At 50.8% G+C, this 22,454-nt stretch overlaps 1 protein-coding gene across 1 annotated transcript; it reads right to left on the bottom strand.

Moving 5' to 3' along the window:
- Positions 1-46: 46 nt before the first annotated feature.
- Positions 47-17,117, bottom strand: DDX11 (DEAD/H-box helicase 11). Its single transcript, XM_082781087.1, has 26 exons — positions 17,002-17,117; positions 16,428-16,658; positions 15,963-16,049; positions 14,280-14,437; positions 12,965-13,013; positions 12,330-12,437; positions 11,691-11,778; positions 11,066-11,268; positions 10,719-10,871; positions 10,577-10,623; positions 9,541-9,620; positions 8,303-8,347; positions 8,126-8,193; positions 7,819-7,857; positions 7,552-7,675; positions 7,084-7,221; positions 6,647-6,759; positions 5,527-5,599; positions 5,109-5,212; positions 4,490-4,639; positions 2,600-2,668; positions 2,345-2,445; positions 1,837-1,921; positions 1,202-1,277; positions 867-1,021; positions 47-733 (listed from the first exon to the last, which is right to left on the bottom strand). The coding sequence occupies exons 1-26, from the start codon at positions 17,065-17,067 to the stop codon at positions 704-706; spliced, it is 2,640 nt and encodes an 879-aa protein (XP_082637213.1). The 5' UTR covers positions 17,068-17,117; the 3' UTR covers positions 47-703.
- Positions 17,118-22,454: the final 5,337 nt, after the last annotated feature.

Genomic DNA, 22,454 nt, shown 5'->3' on the forward strand with positions numbered 1-22,454 from the left:
ACCCCCTCTCAGCTCAGGCCGGGGCAAGCCTTACAGCTCAGGGCAGGAGCCTCAGTCAGGAGGTTCTCAGCAGCAGCTCTGTTCTCCCTGGTGGGGCCAATTAACATAGAGGGAGCAGGGACCAGCTCTGCGTCTAGTTCTAAGTGCTTTCTTCTCTGTGAAGAGCCTTGAGAGGTAGCAGCCAATTGCTGGAAGTGGCAAGGAGGCAAAACAGCTCCTTGGAACAGAGTTGGTGACAGAAAGAGCTGAGACTGGCTGTGGGATTACACAGCTGTAGGGTTACACAGCCATCCCTGTTGTTATCGGTGCCCACCAGCACAGACCCATGACAGGAAAGAGCCCCAAGAAAGTTGCACCAAAAAGAAAATTCACCATTTTCCACAGAAAGTTGTTTGATCAAAATAACCATAATCCCCATACTTAAGTGGGTTAAAAATATTTAATCAATTTAAATAAATCCTAAACATCTGTAAACAACTAGGAGCCTCCTGTTACCTTCCCCAGCCTCAGTCCTACCACCAGTTTCCCTCCTGGTTGTGGCGGTAAAGACCAGGCGCTCATACAGAACAACGAAGAACAACGAACATCCACAGAGGAGACTCCCAAACTACTTCAAACAGAAAGGCAGGAACCTGCGTTGCTTCGGGCGCTCTTCAAAAGGCGCGCATCACAGAGTTGACCTGCAGCCCCTTCTCTGTCTGCATCACAAAGCATCCGATTTCCCTCGATGGAACTAGGAACACATGAAGCCAGAGAGTTTATCCCTGACCTTAGCTCTGAAGGGCCAAACCAAAGGAGGTTTGCAAGAAGTACAAATGAGTACAGCGGGGCAGTTTCCACAACCATGCATAGGAAAATGTGCTGACCTTTCTCAACTCCGCAAAAGCTGCTCCAAAGGCAGGTTTGACCTGGGTTCTCTCCCTGATCCACTGCGGCAGCTTGTTGAAGATGGCAGGGCGGGCGTACCGGTGGTCCAGCAGCAGGATGCTCGCGAAGTCCTTCTGATGGCGAATGGCTCTTCCTGCACAGAACGTGCAACAGCATTAAAGTGGGGCACTTGGCTGTCTGCTCTCAGGCAATTACGCTCCTGTTTGCATCAGCTGTAATCAGCAGGATCAGTCCTGCTTCCCTCTTCCTGCCCTGCTATTTCAGTGCAGTCACATTTTGTATCCCCCAGCCTGTCCGAGGCAGAACAAATTACCTATTGACTGGTTTACGGCCTTCATGCACAGGTTTTCAATCAGCGCTCTGCTAGGTGCAGGGCCAGCAGCTCTTGGCTGGAAAGGAGAAACAGGTTAACACAAGGCAGCTGTTAATCAAACTAGGGAGTCTCAGTGAAAAAGCGAGGTAAGTAAATACTTTTTATCCCTGCAGAGTGAGTGGGTGGGTATCCGAGCAGACCCCAAGCTGAGAGGAAGGAGGGACAGAAGAAAGGCTGCAGTTCAAGAAGTATTTTGAGCAGTCACTGAGAGCCGGCCTAAAGCTGCCTTGAAAGCAGAGCACTTGTCCCCAGCTGCCCAGGAGCAGCATCTCCAGTGGGCAGCGAGCAAGAACAAGTAAGCCAAGAGGAGAAGGGATCCTGGCACGCACCTCCTACACCCCGCCACCTCCTCTGGAACTCACTTCCCACCACTGACCTCTTCACCTGTGCGTAAGGCTTTCTGTACACGAGCAGCACGCAGAAGGCTGTGCTCTCAGTGCCATGGTCTGGGCAACAAGGGCAAGCTCAAAGAAAAGAAAGTCTTTGAAGGCAGCCCTGGGACTCGCGTGCCAGGAAGGACGTATGTACTAGAAATCAGAAGTGAAAGAAGCAGAGGCGTTAAGTGTCTCTGTTACCATTGTTTTGTCAAGCCAAGTCATTTTCTCTTGAAGCTCTGGAGATTTAATGTTGGGGTAAGGCATTCCCACCATAATCACACACCTGCAAGGGGCAAGGGAGGGCTGCATTACTCTTAGTGTCTCATCCTGGAGCACTTTGCCAATAGACTGATAAATTAGAGGTCACTGCACCCCTGAGAGACAGCCAGCCCTGCAAACCGAGGGCGGCAGTAAAGCACAGCAGCCTGACAAGCACATTCTGAACCAAACGCTGCAGCGGGAATCAGGGAGCCAGAACAAGGAATTACCCAGCACAGCAAGCCTCGCTGCATTACTTGCCTGAGAAGTGTGCCCCAGAGGTGAGTTTCATACCACCCAGCAGCCTTCCCCTCTCACTGGCTTATGCGTCAGCCCAAGCCATGTGATCTCCCCAATTTTCTAGCTACACAAGCACTGATGTGTCCATCCTGTTGGAGGCACTGTGCTACAAACCAGGCGCTTACCCACAAAGCAGCAGCCACCTTACCTTCCCAGGTCGTCAGAGAAGTTGATCCCTTCGCTCATTTTGCCTCCCACTACGGAAAGCAGCAGGGCTCCTGTCATCTGGCCTGCGGACTGGCTGCAGCGCTGCAGGAGAGGGACCGGCACCTCAGACCAGGAGGGTTCAGAAACACACCTGGGCTGGCGCCCTCTGGCCGTGTTAGAAGCTGCGGCGTCCCCTCTAGCAACACTCCCGTCTGCAGATGGGTGTCAAGCTCCCCCCACCATCAGCTCTGCTCACCTTTATGCACTTGGCATACTCCGCCAGCACCTGCTCCACCTGGTTGGCCTTCTTGGGCTCCTGGAAGATCTGTCACAGGCACAGTGCATCAGTGGCAGCAGCAGGCAGCAGACAGTTCAAATTAAACAAAGTGTTTCACTCTGATGCTATTACAGAGCGCATGGAACTAAGATCAGGGAGAAAAAAACCACCAGCACCTTTCCCCTCCACCCTGGAAAAGCGCTGCGTGCCTACTCCAGCACTTCACAGCTGGGTGCTGAAGGGAGCAGCAGCTGCTCCTTTCTAACGGTCCCCTCCAGCTTAGGCAGCTTTGCCTAATGCTGCAGGAAGCTGGAAGTCGTCTGCGAGCTGAAAGGCAGAAAAACGTGTGCCCCTCTTCCACCTGCACATAAAGGCACAGCAGGACGAGCACACCCGCCAGATGCAAAATCTTGGAATTTTAAAGTAACAAGTTACTGAAGGCCCCTGCAGTGAACTGAGCTGTGTCTTGATAGGTGCTGCACCTTGGCCTAAATCATAAGTTGTTTTTCTAGTAAACCAGAAGTGCAGTATCTGTCTTTTCTGTGACAGTGAAGAACCTAAAGGACATGTTTCCTCTTGGTTAGCAAGAGCTACTGTCAGATTTTACCAGCCAGAATCAGTCTTTCAGTGGACAAGTAACTGGCAATTACAAATATATTCCAAAAGTATTTAATTTATCGAACAGTAACTATTCAATCCTCTGATTTAAATTAATTTTCCTGTGCAATTTATATAAAATCTCAGTGTGATCTCACCACAGCCACCTCAGGAAAGACTTTAACCTTCCTCTTCTATGATATGATCTCGCGTGTATGCAGCTGAGAGTCACACTCGGTGCGCTGCTACCGAATTGCTTTGCTAACGCATATCCAATATGCTGGAAACTGCAAAGGCCAAACAAGAAGAAATCAGAGCTGAAAGGCAGAGCAGGCTGCGTGGTCGTGGCAGAAGCCTTGGAGGTACTGGGCAGAGCACGAGGACCCTGACAGAACACCCCAGAAAGGCACGCTGAACAAAAGCGCCACAAGCACGGGGAGGCTGAAGCACGGGGCTTCTGCCCCAAAAACCTCCAGGCAGAGAGCCACAGGCCAGAGTGGGCCACGGCTTTGAAATACCTGGGACTGTGCTCTGCTGGTTCGTGCTTTGGCTTCTGGTAAAAGAGAAAATCACAGCCGAGATAGCTGTGGGTCTCTTTTTTCCCTTGGTACATAATCCAAGACCCCCACCTCACCCCCCGAGAGGGTCAGACTGCCTGAACTTCACTACCCAACCTTCCAGTACCCATGGCAGTCACTGCAAAGCTTTCCTATTTGCAGTGATCTCCCCACTTAATGTTCCCTGTTTAATGTTGCTCATTACTCTTTCAGCAGGAGTCACCACGGCTAGCCTTTCAGTTTCCAACTCTGCACTTCTACCAGAAAAATACTGACATCTGTCTTACAAATTTCAGGCTAGTACGATGCTGTTCACCCCTTAGTAGTGCTGGTCCGCGTTCAAGGGACTCACAGCTCAGCCTGGGAAAGGCAAATTCCCCCAAAGAGCTCAACCTGAACAGCCCCTCGGCTACCAGGGGACTGGCTTGCTGGCTGCAGAAAGCGCGGACTGTCTCCCTCCACGGCCCCCGCACAGACGGTGCACTTAAAGAACCTATAGCTGCATTTAATCTAATTCAGATCCCGGCTCAGCGATCGGCCGCCCAGGAAGAATCATTTATTCATTACTAGAGGGATTGGCTAGATAAACATCCGCTCTGCTCCGCTGTGCAGAGTATGAGAGCAACTCAGCGCGAGAGGCCGGTAATGCACGGATAATTGTTTGACTTTGGAAGCTGCCATTTAGAGCAGCGAGTGCCCCTGGCTGCACAATTACCTTCTTCTTCGCTGCCAGGCGGGTGAGCAGCCCCGTCTTCTCCCAGTGCGTGTGCACCTGCTTCTCGTAGTCGTAGGAGGGGAAGAAGCACACCACGCCCCCCGGGACCACGTTGCACAGGTTGCAAAGGATTCGGCCCGTCTCATCCATCTGCCAGAGAGAGGAGAGCAGCTTGCTGCTGACAGGAGCTCAGCGAATGCCGCTCCAGTTCTGTGCCGATCCCAGATCACACCTCTCCTGTGATATACCCCGGGGGAGGAAAAACGGGGGGAATATGCAAGCTCCACGCTGTCTGGGAGAGTGGGGAATCACCAAAAAGCTGTTCACTAACCCCAAGTTTCCATTACCACTGTGGAGCAGGGTAAGGGAAGGGAGGGTCTGTCCCAGTGGGTGGGAATTGCCACACTAGCACAGCTGGTGGGGGCTGAGCAGCAGTTACCTGGTGCTGGCTGACCAAAGGAAGGGAAGAAACCACATTCCTCTCTCCCAATTGCTTCGCAACAGACCTGCCCCAAGCCCCGTGCATTTCCCCTCCCACCTGTCAGAGCACAGCGTCCTGTGAAACACAGGCAAGCGAAGCAACAAAGAGAGGGAGGAAGGGAAGCAAGGCGGCACTGACCATCTGGGGCAGGTCTCTGGTCTGGTAGGTGAACTCCAGCTGCTGGTTGGAGGGCCCGCTGCAGAGGATTATAGGCAAGATGTTTTCGGGAGGGATCACGTGTCCTGGAGACCAGACCAAGCAGAGTGTCAGCGCGCCTGCTGTGTGCAGACACTGCTGGCTGGACAGCAGCACCTGTGCGTACTGCTGCAGGCACACGTTTGCCTCGACAAGCCGAAGCATACGAGTCCCCCTGCTGCTCCAGCCTCCTGTCCCTAAGCCCTGGGAAGACAGCAAGGCACGCGGCCTGCTGCCTCTGCCCAGGGCACTGGGGGAGTCCCGCGGGGGAAGACCCAAGCACCCTTTTGTGGCCGTGAGTTCCCAGAAGGATGCCAGGCAGCTGGATCGTCGCCCCACCCTGCTCCCGCAGCACACTCACCGCAGGAGAACTCCACGACTCGCGCGAGGTCCACGCCGGCACAGGACAGCAGCTGCTCGCGGAAATCAGCCACCTGCGGAGGGCGAGGCAGAGAGAGGTCAGGCCCCAGGAGGCGCTGCAGCAGCGCCGCTCCTTCAGCACCAGCACGGAGGGAGAGCTGAGCTCAGTGCGGAGACAGGCGGAGGAGGTGGGCTTCCTCCACGATGAGGACATCAATCAGGCCACGGGAGTGCTGAGCATGCAAGGGGTGGGAGGTGTGCAGAGCTCCAACTGCAGACTTCTCCAGGTGCAAAAAAATATCACCAGGACTCCCATGCACTGCACAGACCACACCTTGCACTGCAGCAACATCCTCTCTCCGAGGTGCAGTCTGAAGGGTTCAAAGTTGGAATGGGGGCCTTCCAAAAAAGGAGGCCACTGCCTCACCAAGGCCCTGTGCTTTGCACCCTTCTTCCCTCCCTTTGGGAGAAAAATCTCGATAATTTTCTCAGACAGGGTCTCCTCAACAGCAAAGAGGAGATGCCAGGACATTCCTGCCCAGAAACAGGAATAGAGGAACTGTGTAAGTATAACCGAGATGTCTGACACACCCCTGTGCCTGCGCAGTACAAACAGTCTCTCTGGAACTGTATTCAAAAGCAATGGGGTCAGGATGTGAAGCTGAAGAGATGGATCCTGCCACCATAAAAATACTTAAGTCCTGATTTTTCTGTAAAACCCCTATGGGCTTTTTTTTTTTTTTTTTTTTTTTTAAGGATCCCCACAGGAGGATCCCTATCCCTTTAGAAGGCCAGCTGGCTTTACAATGTCCACTGACCGCTACCCATGCTAGCTCCAGCCTACCATGAGCTCAGCCTGTTGTTGTCTTGAGGACACGAAAGGTTAACAAGGGCAATCCTGCCCCTGCACCTACAGCATTTTGCATAACCAAAGCATGACACCTGTACAGGGAGCCTGCAACAAGGAGATAAAAGTGGAGGTGGGAGAGCGCTTCCCACACACACCACAGGAGGTGAGAAGAGCATGTCCCAGTGGAGCCAAGCTCTTATTTTTCCATGCCTGCCTGTAGATAGTGCCAGAGATGTCCCGAGAGCCCAGCCCAGCATCCCAATTCCCTCACCGGCTGCATGGTGCCCCCAGCAATGATTACAGCTCGGCATTCTTTCACCACCTTGGCAAAGTGGACAGCTGGATTCAGCAAGAGGAATTTGAGGCTGCTCTGACCAACAGTGCCTGGGGAAAGGAAAAAAAAAAAAAAAAAAGAGAGAGAGAAATGGGATTGGAAATTATCTGTGACAAACATGGATGTGAGAGATTCTCCCTCCTCCTGCCCTGGGCAGTCTGGCAGATCCCCAGCTCTCAAAACAAGGTGCTGCTATCCTAGCCCCAGTGCCCTTGTTAGGAATTCTGTTGGGTTCACGAGAGTCCTCTCGCAGACTGAGCCTGCCAGCCTGAATCATGGACTGCACAGATACCCTCTGGTAGGGCAACCCCAGCCTCCCTTGCTGCCCGTGAAGCATCCTGCTCGCAAGCCATGTCACTGCCCCCGTGCCCTACCTTGCCTGTTGAGAATGACTCGGCCGTCTTCGTTTGCATTTGTGAGGGCCGAGAGAAATCCTTCGATCTGCATCAGCGGGGAGGCCGCTCGGAGCTGCTCGTTCTCAGGCTCCACAGGAGGGCTCTGGAGAGTCCGGGCTGGCCAGGAGGGAGAAGGAGAGGCAGGCAGCTTAGGCTACGTTTCTGAAGATAGGACCTGAGCGCTAAATACAGATGGGTCCTTTCTCCAGGAACACGATACCCATGTTCCATCTCATTGCTAAGGAAAAAAATGCAACAAACACCTGGCTTTCCTAGCTGGCACCATTTGCCTAAGCCATCTACTCAGATCCATTAAAAAACACCTGTGCAGTACGGCTTGGGCAGCATCTCACCCTTCAGTTCTGCCTCTCCCCTTCCCCACGCAGATGCAGGTCCCACATCCTCCCTTTGTCCACAATCGCACAAGTGGAGGATGTCTGAACTCACCCTCTTTATCGGATCCCTGCTGGAGGGTCTGCAGGAAGTTCTGCAAGCCAGCCACCTTCTGGTTCTCCTTGTTTGTCCTCACAGCTGTGGCAGGATTGCCGTATCGCTCCACAAACCCGAAAAGCTGCCAAGCAAAGGCCAGAAAGACTAAGACCACCAACAGCAGCAATCAGACAAGACAAAAACAGGCTGCTGCGTCTTCTCCTTCAAACACAGCGTGTGCAACAGCATTTGAAGGCCGTGGGCCATGAAGCCAGAGGGCAGTACCTTCCTGCTGATGAGGCTCCTCTCACAGTAACGCTGAACCTGTCGGAGGAAGACAGGAAGATGTACTGGCATCGTTCATTTTCCAACCCTCTCCCATCCCGCTGTCCTCGAGCCTTGTCCAGCAGCTGGTTTTGCTGCGCTCCTGGGGAAGGGCGCGCAGTTCTTTGTGCGAGCTCCCCCCTAGACACCATTTCAGAGAGCAGGTCCTGCCATGTGGCACCTGACTCTACTTCCAGCTCTCACACAGGCTTCCCGATAACCTTGACCAAGTCACTTTATGCCCTACAGAAGACAACGTTTGCACTACCTTGAAGAGGTTGATATTATCAATCTGGCTCTGAAATAGGAAGTCATTGATGGATTTTAGCACTGTCCCTAAAAGAAAAGGGTGAAAGGGAAAAAATAAATATATTAGCTGCTGAGCCTGCAGCCCCTCGCTGCCCACATCCAAGTCCCTGACTGATGGCGTTCACTCCAGTCTTACCTGTTTGGGAAACTGCCTGGCAACTGGGATTTTGGTTCACATTTCCTGTAAAACACGAAACCATTACAGTGGGTCTGTCTTACAATTAAGCAAGAGACTAACAACTGAGCTGAAAGGGGCACAGCACTAGGAAAAAAAAAGAAAAAAGACAAAACAAGAATCAACTTGACATCTGGAAAAGGTACCAGAGAAAACAACAGCTCTCGCTTGCTTTGTCTTTCCCCTGTAGGATAGCCCTACAGTGTAGGACAAGTGTGCTGCTGCATCCTGAGGAACACCACCTACATTCCTGCTGAAGCAAGAGGCAGCAGGTAGGGTGGGTGCATGCAAATGCTCACACACCATGCAGTCCCCGTGCTGCAACGCTGAGGGGACAGGGACTGCAGAGCATCCCTCAGCCCTCCTCACTGCAGCGCTGGGGAGCTGGCAGGTGATCGGGAAGAGGGGAAAACCCCAGGACAGCTCCACACAGACCCTGAGAGCCGTATTAATTACTGCTGCTCGCTGCGCTGCCTGGCCTAGTGTTTAACACCCACCTCACATCTCACTTGGCAGCCTCAATCAGGAAGCTGTGCACAGGCTGCAGTGTCTAATGAAAGCGCTCAGCCACACGTGGCCACACGTGGGGAAGAGGAGACCCTCAGGAGCAGGGGGGAAGAGAAGCGCGCAGCTGAGAGAAGGGCAGGGAGCGCCTACAGGGCCCTGCACCACAGACCTGCCTTTTCCCTGGGCAAGGAGAAAGTTCTTTGGGAACTTAATGACAGGTTCTCCTCACGGCACACTGATATCTAGCAAAAAAAAAGGCATTGGAGGAAAGGAGAAAAAAAAAGAACTCATTCTGCAGAGGTACGCCTGCCACAGAGAGAGGTCTTGCCACCAGATGACACAGAATCACTCTGAGCCGTGTTTGTGCTGTGCTGATCACTGTCACACATCTGCCATACTCCTCACTTCGGACCCTATTGCCTTCCCACTCAAATCAGATCTGAGAATCCCACAGAAAGAGAGGGGAACTGCTGCTACCCACTTCTGGCATCACCTGCTGCTCCTCAGCTGATCAGAAAGGAGAGGGGTTCGGGCAGACACCGGTCCCCATCCCCATCTTACAAATCAGACAGAAATAACCTAACTGGTGCCCACACCTAACCTGAGCAACCCTCCCCGCAGCCTGTGAGGAGGGCGATGGGACAGTGCTCCCAGTCCACAAGCACCCACAGGGGGAGGAACGGCTTGCTTACCTCCCAGCATGGCTACAAACTGCTCCAGCAAATACAGGATCTGCTTAATGTACATCAGGTTCTTTGCCTTCAAACGTTTCCTAGGAAAAAAAAAATAGGCAGGAATTAGGCCCCAAAACATCTTCAGGAACTAACTCACACAGCTTCCCAAGCTGCAGAGACAAGCACCTGAACTCCCCTTAATTTGGGGGAGGCAAAAACACAGACAGCAGCAGCAGAGATCTATACATTAGGGAAGTGTGTAGAAGCTGCTGGAAAGCAAAGTTGGCTGTGAGGTGCTTTCATCTACTTCCAGCTCTCACACAGGCTTCCCGATAACCTTGAACAAGTCACCAGCTACGCCCTAGCAGAAGACAACATTTTGCTCACGTTCCCTGTTTGTAACAGGGCATACACCCCTGAATAACCTACCCCAGATCACCCCAGAGCACTCACCCCTGCAGCCCAGGCACTTCACTGTTCCTACAGCCGCCCTTCTGCTCACACACTAATTACAGCTTGTTTATTACGATGGCAGTGATGCCCCAAGTCCCTCTTGCGATAACGCTGCGCCAATTCAGTTATTAGCACTGAGCACAATAATTGAGCACTGCAGGGATGACAAGATCCTAGATCTGGGCCAGCATCAAAAAAAAACATCCAGCTTCCTCCTCCTCAGAGCTCACTGCCTCGGCCGCGATGCCAGGCAGCACATGAGAGGTTAAGGTACAGGAGAGAGATAAAAGGCTGGAGCTTTTGAAACTCTGCCTCACAAAGCAGGAACGATTAGAGAGAGAGATTGGGAAAGAAACAGAGTAGAAGGAAAAGGCAGAATCCTCAGGGTACCCCCTTCTCACTGCTTAATACCAGCCCCAGGAGTCTGACTTAGACGGGTTCCAGACAGAGATAATGAAGCAAGTGGCTTTTCATCTGCAGAAGGATTAATGCAAATAGCCTTCTGCTGGGAAAAAAGCAAGAGAGGCCCTGCAGACATGAGACAAGCCACGGCATCCACGCTGCCTGCCACCGCTCGGCCGTGCTCCTCCGAGATCCTCACCTGTATCGCTCCATGTACTGCTGCAGCTGGGAGTGGGCACAGCACAGCTACAAGAACAAAAAGTGGAGCTGGTGTTAGAGGAGAAAGGGCGCTCTGCTGGATGGAGAGCTCATTCGTGGTTAAAGGGCCACCCGTGACTCACCTGAGAACCGCTGACCTCCGCGCTGTGGATACAGGTGATGGTGTCTATGAGGTTGTGGGCCTCGTCAATGATCACAACCTGGTCCTTCAGTTTGATCCCAGCAGCGCTCCTGGTCGCCTCATGCAAGAGCATCTGGTAGGGCAGCACCACCAGCTGCAGGAGAAGCACACATCACCCTGGTTCCAGCTCAGCCTTACAAACGCAGAGCACGCACCAACTGCTCAGCAAAAGCTGTTTACAAACTGCCTATTTACAAACTGCTGAAACATTGTGCGGCACACTACTGGCAGGAGCAAGTAATGGGTTTATTTATTGTTAGAGACCCCTAAGCAGCATGCAGACCTTACCTGAGCAGCAGGAATGGCGTATCGACTCCCATAATACGGGCAGGCTTTGGTCTCCCTCCCCAAAGCCACCAGCTGCTCGATATCCTTCACTTCCACCAGAACTTCATCACGGAGAAACTGCATTTGTTCATAGGAATAAAACGGGCACGTAGCACGACTCACACGTCTCTTCTTCCCTTCCGTCTCTTCACCAGACTTCTTTTCTGACAGCAGAAATCAAAAGAAAGACATGAGCAACACACTCATATAGTCTTAAACCACTCCTCTGCACCCTTATAGCACTTCCTCCTGGACTTTAAAGCAGGCTTTGTCCTGAGTATTTTTGACCCATCATCTATTTAAAGAGTATTCAGCAGAGACATTTCCATCCCCTAGTGGATGCTGCTCTTGCTGCTTAGACTTAGTCACATCAAGTTAGAACAAGCGTGCTCCCATGCACGAGTCCTGACCAACGTTAAGACACTCAGAAAATACAGACCTCAGCATCCTAACCCAGAGGACGAGAGAAGTAAAAGCAGTAAGGAGAGGAAACTCTCTTGCTAGAATTGATTGGCAGAGAGCCTCTCTGCAGACTCTCACAGCAGCTTTGTCAGCCGTTGCCTCCCCAGGCTGGAAGTGTTCTTACCATGTTTGTTCTTTTGCATCTCCGTGCAGCGGTCATTGATGAGCTGGAGAGCCCCCAAGCGGCGCACCTCCTCATTCACACACAGGTTCTTCGGCATGCAAAGAGAAGCACGAGATGGCCATTAAGAACAGTGTGCACCCTTCACTGTAAAACAGCTGTAAAAGAAGCTTCTGTAAAAGCTTCTTCAAAGCAATCATAGGCCAGAATCCAAAATAGAAAAGTCAGACATTGTGTGCGCTAGCTGATACAAATATGCTCAAAACCCCTAAGAACTTAGTAAGGAGAAAAAACAAGAAAAGGTGCCCTCAGATGGCTCGCTGCTACACAACAGTTCCTAAAAAGATGCTAGCAGAATTAATAGCAAGAAGGGTGCCTTCTCAGTGACTCAGGCATCTGCAATCTCCCGCATCAGAAGAGGGAAGACAGGCTTTTGCATTTGCATCAAAGGGTAAATAGCCAAACAGCTCACAAAAAACGTACCCCACGCAGATCTGACCCATAACTACTTTAGTTTTTCCAGGGGAAGATCCTGTCAGTCCCCAAGATACCTTCTGAGGTGTCACATCCACACAGCTCTTCGCAAAGCCCTTTATACTAAATTAACACACACCCGGATCCTTTTGTGAACATACCACATACCTGCCTGGATCCCAAAGAGACCAGACGCGTGTCTTTGCCAAAAGGACTTTTTTGCACTTCATGCACAAACTGCGACAGCTGGGAGTGTGTGCGGCTGCAGTAGTAAATCTACAGTGAGGAAGAACAAAGTGAAGATGAGAACATGGAAACCAACCTCCTATCTACAACCAATCCTGCAAGGAAGCAGCCAAGCACGTCAACGATGTTAATACTGCTCAAGACTTCAAAACACAAGGGAAGGCACATGCTTGAGCGTCCATCACCTTGCTACTGTCAAGGCCAAAGCCCTACCTTCGTGCTTTTGTCCTTAATTTCCACTGAATTTTCCAAGGCCCTTATAATAACAGGGACTCACCATTGAAGAGTAATAAAAGAGTAATGAAGAGTAATGAAAAAACGTTTCTTGCAGCGTGTCTTTAGAGCAAGCCACAACAAAATTTCAGCAACGTTAGCAGAGCAAACTGCTTAGGCAACCGGCACAGTCCAGAAGGAGATGAGAGCAGCAGAACTGGTTGCTATTATCGACAAACTCGGCAGTTACTGGATGCCACTTCCCAAATCCCTCTGTACTGCATTGCTGGGTGCAAAGAAGCCATAACTCTGCTACACTGTTCTGTGAGGTGTCCTCCTCTCACCTTCGTCACATGCTCTTCTTCCAAATCATCATCATCATCTTCCTCCAGCCTAAGAACAGAACAAGTTACAATCAGTGATGCTCTACCACAAGACAGCAGTCTCAAGAGAGGTGCTTGTATCATTAGGAAGTAAAAGAAAAATTGACTTAGTTTTTTTCTCAGTGAAAGAAAAATTGACTTAGACGCATCGAATAGTTTAAGTGTGAGTGTGCACAATCGAGTCAAGCCTTGCTCTTTAAAAGAAATACGTCTGTAGGGCTGTGACTTTAGCAGCTTCAAGAAGCTTTTTTTTTTTCTTTTAAATCTGGTGCTTCTAAGCCCCAGGCATAAGCTAATCAGTGCTATACTATTCTTCGGTGTGCTTATTTATTTATTTTTGTAAAACATTCCCCTTAGAGACAATTTACCACCCTCAAGCTGTTGCATAAAGAAAAGTTTCAGGAAGAAACTGCTATACAATTCCTCAAAGGCAATAGCAGTTTAATGCTTAATAACTACTTCATTTATATGTAGCTTAAATGCTTTGCAATTTTAAGGCAGGAGGATCTGTCTACATACTAATTAGTAAATTTGTATTTTAGATGTATTTGACTTTTATTACCAAAGTATGGCTTCTGGCTTTCTGCATAAAGCAAAAGAAACAAATGTGTGATAGAGAAAAGCGTGCCCTGGTTTTCATGCTGAAGCTCCAGCCTTTTGGAATGTGACCATCTCTTCCCATAGAGTATCAAAAGATGCTACTGCTAACCAGCAGGACTGGTAGCTTCCTCTGCTGCCCTGAGGGGCATTTTGCTTTTCTAATGCAAGGAACTCGAGTCATTTACCCAGCATCCAGAGGCATTCTCTGGGAACCAGGCATGGATAAAGACAGGAAATTGCCCCACATTTTGAGAAAGATGAACTTTCTTGGAAGACACTCTAAGTTCCTGTGATCAGCCTCAAACAAGCAAACAAAAAAAATCCCCAACCATGTAAAAACCAAACCCTCCAGAACAAGTGCTACCCCAGCTTGAATGGGGGAGAAACTCCAGATCTTCACAACAGAGAGGCCACCTTTATACCCAGCATGATAAACACCCAAAGAATCCCAGAGAAATCCCAAGAAAGCAATCACAGCCAAAATCCCTTTAACTAAGGCAATCCTAAAATGATAGAGAAGACATTTCCTTGACATAGAATCACCCAATATCCCAAGTTGGAAGGGACCCACAAGGACTGAGTCCAACTCCTGGCTCTGCACAGGTCTACCAAAATATCAGAATTCAGACCATATGACTGAGAGCATGACTGGAACCCCCTCAGTCTTTGTCCTTACCCAGATGCCGCTTTCTTTTCCTCGTCACTCTCATACTCAGCAAGGATCAGCTCCTCCTCGTTGTGATCCAGCTGCTCCAGAACCTCTGCTCCCGCTCCCTCCAAAAGAGCCTCCTTGCTGAGCTGAAGAAGGCGCTTCGTCTCATCCTCCTCAGATCTCTGAAGCGAGCACATGAGCACGTTATTTCTCACACAGTGAAGTGGCACTCGCACCACTTTACGCCACGTAGCGCAGAGAATGGCTTGCTGGGTACATCCTCAGCAGGACAAGCAAATGCACCACTGGTGTCTAAAATGATCCAGCCCTGCACAACGCAGATGGCAGCAACAGACAAAGATTTAACCACACAGACACACATGAAAGGGAAACATAAAAACCTTCTAGGCAAAAGGCCTTCTAAACACCACCTAAAACTTGAAGTGACAACATCCGTGTAATCCCACATCAGTCACTTCAATTGGTCCATAAAAATGACTGCCTCAGAAAAAATAGTGTGCAAAACAAAAGCAACCCAGCAAATGTATAACGATATAATCAAATAATACCTCCACAGTTATCTCAAGACTAAGATGAACTCAGTAATTGTTTTGAATACAAAGCCCAAGATTTTTCTCTGCTTTTTTTTCTTCCCCTGTTATGTGGTTCTTATTCTCTAACAGCCCTATCCCTCCAAAGAAATTCTATTACAATGTTGAAGAACAGTTTTCTTATTGGTTTTCTGTTCTGATAAAGAAAAGTTCCTTCCATCTGTACCTTCCAACTTTAATGAGCATTTACTCTGGCATTATGAAGAAAGGCAGTTTACAAGTACTACAGAGTAGATGAATCAGTTGCTCTTCCAGATCTCTATAACTTTTCTCCAATTTGCTTTCTTCCTTTTACCATGCTTATTATTTCCCATGCTTTTCATTCTCTTGTAAGGAAACAAGTTCTTTGTTCCACTTGTTTTTGATTTGCCGTTCACCTCGGAACCTTTGCTATTTCTGCTGGACCCTTTTGACAGGAGTTGAATAAAACATAACACAGCACTTGAGATGGAGCACACTAAAATCTAATAGCCTGGCTGCCTTATAAGTCTGTCTCTTTGGGGACCCAAAGTGGGGATTTCTGGGAAGTTTAACTCACACCATCAAAAAGCTTCGGGTCAAGGGTTCTGGGGCCAGTTCACCCATCTAAATGGCAGGCAAATAGATCTGTCAACTTCCTACATGTAGAAAAGGGACACTTTGTAGAAAATATGGCTGTATAGTCCAGAAGGTAAACAAGTCCAATTGTTCCCTAGTGGTGAGCAAAGTACAACCAAGGTCTAATCTGCCTTTCTTTTGGTCTTCTGTTCCCATGCTCTTAAATTGATTCCAAGATCTATGGGTTTTATTCCATAAGTACAGTGCTTACAGATAATCATAAAACAAAGAGCTTCCAAAAAAAAACCAAAACCTTTTTTTTTTTTTAAAAAAAAAAAAAACACCCTTTTTTACCTACACACAAATGCTTTCAGGAAATTCTCTACACACAAAGTGTTTTTCACATCTGTACTTAAAAAAACTAATCTAACCAAAAATTTCAGAGGGCCGATTCCAAAACAGATGGGTCAGAAAATTTAGAGTCAAATGACAGGCGTAAGCAAGTACGAACAATACTTGAGATTATGCAGAAACTTCTAATCTCTGCAGGACAACTCACCTTCCTCTTCGCTGCGTATTTCAACTGCACATTATGGCGAATTTTCTCAAGACGTTCTTCTCGCTTTTTCCTCCTGATCTGCTCTTCCTGAAATAAAGGGAGAGTGAGGGAAGGATGAATTGTGTTTAGTCCTAAAAGCCAGGTATAATTACTTCCCTATTCCCTGGGAGTAGTCAAAACAAAACAAAACAAAAAAAAACCTCTGAAATATAATTGCCAGTAGGTCCTTTTCTCCTTGCATGCCTATTATACGTTATTGTGTTGACAGTAACATAGTTTCCTGTCCTATGCAACCTGTACAGGAATGCCTCATCCCTCTTAACTGAAAAAGTTAAGAAGTGTTGTGAATGACAACGACTGCCAGGTTTGCATCATCTGCTTTTCCAGCCATCACCCATGATATCTCCTATTCTGATTCTCACACCTTGCTGTTTTCCCCTTCCTCTACACATAACATTTCTTAACCTTTAGCTTGTTCACCATGTCCTGTTCTTCTTTCTTCTGCACAAACGCCGTAATCCAGTCTGGTTCCCCAGATGAGCCTTTGCTATCGGGCCGTCCTGGCTCATCAGAAGCCAGAGGCTGCTTCTCCTCCTTGTCCTCGAGTGCCAGAAGCCGTGCCTCCTCCTGCTTCTTCTTCTCCTCGAAGTCTCTGAGCCAGGAGAGGGCCCCGCAGATGAGACTCAGCGACTTTCCCTGGTGAAAACAAACGGGACAGGGCCACACACCTGATACATCCCCATCCCTGACACACCACAGAGAAGACCCGCTTTGGAGTGGGACCAGGTCAAGCTCATGTGTGCGCAGACACAGATGTGGCACTCTGTTCTCCCACAGTGCCACTTTATGTGGTGCCTGCTTCTCCCCTGCACCTGCGCAGGGTGCACCAGCACCACAGACGGGGCTGGCCCACCTCTGAAGCGGGACCCCGGGCTTCACACTTGTGTGGGGACAGAGCCCGGCCACCCCAAGCACCACCCGGCTGGGGACTGCTCCCAGCACCCCCCACTCCCCCCCCATTCCCCGTCCCGCTTCTCACCGTGCCCGTGGGGCTCTCGAAGATGCCGACCTGCCCGGCCTGCAGCGCGGCGTACAGCGCGGCCATGAACCGCTCCTGGATGGGGTACGGCCTGTAGGGGAACGGGAACGGGGACGGGGGCGCCCCAACGGCCGCCGCCTCAGCGCCAACGGTCGGCGCCTCAGCGCCAACGGCCGCCCGCGCGCCCTCCATGGCGCCGCCTTCCCGCCTCGCAGCGCCGCCCGCTGCCCATGGCGGCGGCCGGGCGGGGCCGGGTCCCGAGCCCTCCCCCTGCCCTCAGCGCCTCGCTTCGCCTCAGGGCCGGCCCCCGGAGCCCGGCTGTGGTGCTGGGGCCCCGCCGGTGCCGGGGGTCCCGGTTCCTCAGCCCGCTGCCAGGGGTCGCCCCTCAGGATGGGTGTGGGGGGCTCGGTGCCGCTCGCTGACAGAAAAAGCAGAGCTGTAGGCACGGAAAGAGCACCCGGGGGGTTATGTGAGGGGGGAAACGCGCACCCCGTGATAAAACACGGAGATATAAAGCGGGTTTGTGGAAAGCACAATCATTAACGTACTGCTAAATGTAAATCTGGTGGTTCCTCGCTGTTAACGCTGAGCTGTACGTGTCAATACTTGACAAACAGGGAGGTAAAAGAGTTCTCCAGCATAAAAATAACTTTTAAAATTGCAAACAGTCTCTGGACTGCCGATAGGAACCCATCACGTCTGCTGCATACAGCTCAGACATCTAGGAGGAATACTTATTTTTTGGTTAAATGAGGTAAGGCCACGTTTTTGCCCAGGTTTTGTTGCTGTCCCCAGTCAGAAGATGTACCAAGCCACAGGACACATTTTGGGGAAGCTGCCAGAGACAGCAACAGGCGGTGTTACAACAAGAAATGTTTGCACAGCCACGTTTTCTGGGAGCAGCCGCATCGCTTGTGCTTTGCTCAGGTGTTGTACAAACCAGACTTTGCACATGGAGGTAGCAATTCGTTGTCAGATTGGGAAAAGAGGAAGCAAAGACAAACAGGCTGAGGTTCAGGTCCCAAGTCTCAGACTGCAAGAATTCAAAGTGCCTTGTCAAACACTGAGTAAACTTACCACAGCCATGGAAAACAAGAAAGTTTCTAAGACTACTGCAGCATCTAACAAGCCAAAGTTTTCAATCAGAGCCAGCGTGGAACTTTTAATTTTCATCTTTTATTTAGCAGAAAAGTTCTTTTAAAAGCCTGATTCTTCCATTTGTATTCTACCACGTATTCATAGTCAGCAAATTACCCAGAACTCGATCCCCCTTCCTCGGGCTCTCAGCACTCGTCCTAAATCACCAATATGCAGCTCTTCCGACTAGCTCCATGACCTCCTAATCTCCTGGTGGTTTTTGTACCACAGGGATTAGGCACCCAGCCCAGATAGTAGAGCTGCAGGTAGTCCCCAGTCAGTCTTTTCCCACTGTTTCTCAGCACCCACGCTGTCCATGTGCCCGCAGACACAACCAAATACTGATTTTGGTTCCCGCTCCAGCCCTACGGGAGAAGAGATCGGGCAGAGAGAGTTCTCCGACCCAGCGTGCATTTATAAGGCTTCTTGGCCACGTGGATTTTCAGGTGCACTTTCAGCGTCAAGCTTTTCCGGAAGCGCTTCCCACACTCACCGCACTCGTAGGGCTTGGCTCCTGCGTGGATCCTCAGGTGCGCACCGAGGGCCGAGCTATGCCGGAAGGTTTTCCCGCATTCCTCGCACTTGTAGGGTCTCTCCCCGCGGTGGATCCTCAGGTGGACGTTGAGCGCCGAGCTCCGTCGGAAGCTGTCCCCGCACTCCACGCAGATGTAGGGCCGCTCCTCCGCGTGCGTGGTCTGGTGCTTGACGAGAGTGGGGTGGTCGCTGCACCTCCTGCCGCACTCGGCGCACTGGTAGGGGCTGGGCAAGAGGCCCCCGCGGTACACGGGCACGGCCTTTCCCCCGTGGATGCGGCGATGCGTGGTGAGCGCCGAGCTCTGGCTGAAGCTCTTCCCGCACACGGGGCATTTGTAGGGTTTCTCGCCCGTGTGCGTTCGCATGTGGGTGACCAGCGAGGAGCTCTGGCGGAAGGTTTTGCCGCACTCGGTGCACTCGTAGGGTTTCTCTCCAGTGTGGATCCTCTGATGCCGAATGATGGCCGAGCTGTCCCGGAAACGCTTCCCGCACTCCTGGCACTTGTGGGGCTTCTCTCCGGTGTGGACCCTCCGGTGTATGATTAGGGAGGAGCGGTCGCTGAAGCTCTTCTCACAGCGGGGGCAATGAAACGGTTTCTCGCCCTTGTGGCTCCTCTGGTGGACGATGAGATGGGAGTTCTGGCTGAAGCTCTTCCCGCATTCGTTGCACTGGTAGTGCCTCTCTCCCGTGTGGGTGCGCTGGTGCCTGATCACGTTGGACCTCTGGCTGAAGGTCTTCTCACACTCGTTGCACTGGTAGGGCTTCTCGCCGGTGTGGATCCGCTGGTGTTTGACCAGGTCCGAGTTGCGGGTGAAGCTCTTCCCACACTCGGAGCAGCTGAAGGGCTTCTCTGTCAGGTGGATCCTCTGGTGCTGGCTGAGGTATGAGCTCCGGCTGAAGCTCTTCCCACACTCGGGACACTCGTAGGTTTTCTCCCCCCCCTGCTGAATCCAAACATTCCCACACACAGCAGGGTCTGGCTTGTCCCCAGCAAGGATAACCTTGCTGATGGGGCTGCCACCACCGTCCTCACACTCCCACACTGCCATCACACAGGGAGTTACCATTCCCTGCCTCTTTCCAAAAGAGGGCTCCACCTTGTTTTCTGTCTCCAGCTCCTGCTCGCAGCCTTGTCTTTCATCAGCGTCCTGCAGGGTATCTCCTGTGAGCCTTCTGGAGGGGAACGGGTGCAGTTCAGCTCTCGCAGGACTTCCCTGATGAAGCTGGCCCTTCTGTGCGTCACCCATGGTCCTGCCACCTGCTGGAGTGAACAGAGGAACTAGCAGTGAATAATCCCTGCAGCTTCTCTGAAGGAGAGGACCAAAAGAGGCAACCTCCAGAGACCTGCTGCACGTCAGCCACCGCTAGCCAACAGCTCAGCAGCCGGCCCCTCGGTTTCTTCTCTGGGCAGAGGGAAGGCACCGAGAGGGAGAAGCACGGGAAGGGAGCGTGACCTGGGAACAGGCGGCCACTGTGGCATGGGTTGCAAAGAGGGTCCTGTGCCATAAAGTCACAGCCCTAACGGATGAGCACTATCACTTGCTTGTCCAAAAGCTTCCTACATCTAGCGACGCTAGGGAAATATCATCACTGCTCTCCTCAGCAGCCCCCAAGCACATAATTCTCTTCCCACTTCTCTTCCTGTTGCCTATGAATCATTGCTCTTCTCCAGCATTCCCATGCTTAATCAAGGAAGGAAGCAGACACCACCACAGGAACACCCTCCCCTGCTAAGCAGACTATTTTTCTTTCCTCTTTCCAGCTGTAGACCTTTTCCTTAAAGAGAAAACCCTACATATTCTGCAGCAAACTGTATCTAGGTTTTGTCTACAGGACAGGCAATTGAATGGAATGATCAACTGTTTTGTTAATCAAGCACGGAAACGAGACTGAAACATTTCAAGGCTCCTGGCTTTTTATTAGTTACACTGCTATGGAGAACACAACTGGGAAATGAATCCTAGCAGATCAGCTGGAAGGCACTGCTTGCAAAGTTAACATCCTCATCTTACGTGTGGGAGGTCAGAATCTGGGAAGAATGCAGCAGGATGAACCCCTCCAGTTTTGATTCAGCTGATCTGCTGATTTTGGAAGACAACACACTGGTTATACCAATTTCCAAAGTTCTGCTTACAACACGCAGGGCTGAGAAGCATTTGCAGTACAAATAAAACAATAGCGCTGGCCCAAGGCATGGACCTCAAGACAGCTAATTGACCAACAAAGCATTAAAAATATTGTCAGAGTGAAAGGAATAGAAAGCCACACTGGTTATTTTTGCCTTCTAAAATTCTGAGTATAGTTCTTGCTGAAAAATGCACAAGATTTGATTTCATTAAGATTCCCTAGGACTGTGTTTCATCTTTAACATACCCTGCCTATGAATCTTCCCGAAAGCAGAGTCTATATAATACAGGAGCAAAAGAAACTGGATGAGTGCAAAGTATGCAGCAAAGCACACGCCAAATTTCCAGCATTCGCTTTTTTCTTTCTTTTCCAGACATGCACTATTCAATTTCTCACCTTGTGAGCAATATCTCTACTGCCTCAGTGTGTAGTTGCTCCTGGCCACGAAGCTGTTTCTCTTCACTCCATCCAGGAGGTCAAAGCAAAGTCAGGGCTGGCAGCTCCTGATCAGAGAAAGAAAACAGATGTAACAAATAACAGTCCTAACAGCAGTGTTGTAGGCTGAGATTACAAGCAAGTAAGTATTTAGGAAACAAAAGCAACCTAGGCCGGAGGAAAATGATGCTCAGAAGCATGAGGCAGAGACCCTGCCTGTTCTGCCACAAACGCCGTGAGGCCGGCGCTCAGGTCTGCTGGCCAGGGAAGCTCACACAACAAAGACAGGGTTAACTGCACGTGCCACAGAGGGCTGCCCGGCAGCTTGATGAGTTTTGCATAATAAAATAGAGTTGCCTCAAGCCATTTTCCCTCTGTCACCTTTCTTTCCTGTGAGCTAGATGAGAACACGATGCAGTCCCATCCTGCAGGCAGAGAGCAAACGGCCGCGCTGCTTTCTGTATCTGCCCGGAGTCCCCTGCCTTGCTTCACCAGAGGAGGATTTTGCTCGCTCACCCTCAGAGGCTCAGCCAGGCACAAACAGGGCTGGGAAAGAGAAGAGATTTCAGTCTGCTCACACATGGTGTGAATTTCCCATCCTGTGCTCCAGCCAAATGGCAGTTTGCTTGCTTCACTCCTGGCTGAGCCGACGGGGCTGGCGGCGAGCACCGACGACCCGCCACACGCACCTGCTCACGCATGAGCAGTGACACAGGCTCGTTTGGACAGCTCTGAGCACCAGCATGCTCTCCCCCTCCTCAAGGATCTCTTTTCGGAGCAGAAGTGTGCTGTGCAGGAGTGGGTGTCATGGGGTGACAAATTAGGTCACCTAGATAGCTTTGCACTACGTGCAGCAGCAGAAGACAAAGGCATTTTACGATGCTGACTTCTGGACACCTAGAAAGGTACGGGTTAGAGAAAGAAGACGCTTAAAAACTGCAAAGGTGAATACCAGCTCTGTAACGGCATCGCGCCTCTTTAGTCACGAGCAATCCCACTGATTTTAGGAGGGGAGAGATGTCCTCCTGCTTCAGTCCCTTTCTGCTACCATCCCAGAGCAGCTCCAAGCCAGTGACAGCAAAGGAACTGCCCTGTGAAGGACACGGCTGGCCGAGGACAGGTGAGCCCCCAAGACCACAACCCGTGGTGAGGCAGAAGCGTGGAGAGAGTATTCTGACAGGAACCCAACACAGGGCGGGGAACAACAGAACAAGGAACAG

The sequence above is a fragment of the Aythya marila genome (assembly GCF_965140915.1).
Source record: "Aythya marila genome assembly, chromosome: 1".
Taxonomy (NCBI): Eukaryota; Metazoa; Chordata; class Aves; order Anseriformes; family Anatidae; genus Aythya; species Aythya marila.

Coding starts and splice junctions, on each gene's coding strand:
- DDX11 (XM_082781087.1), bottom strand. CDS start 17,067: ATGGCCGCGCTGTACGCCGCGCTGCAGGCCGGGCAGGTCGGCATCTTC. Junction 13,014..14,279: donor GAAAAGAAAGCGGCATCTGG/GTAAGGACAAAG, acceptor TTCTGTTCTTAG/GCTGGAGGAAGATGATGATG. Junction 1,922..2,344: donor TTCTCTGACGACCTGGGAAG/GTAAGGTGGCTG, acceptor TGCCCCTTGCAG/GTGTGTGATTATGGTGGGAA.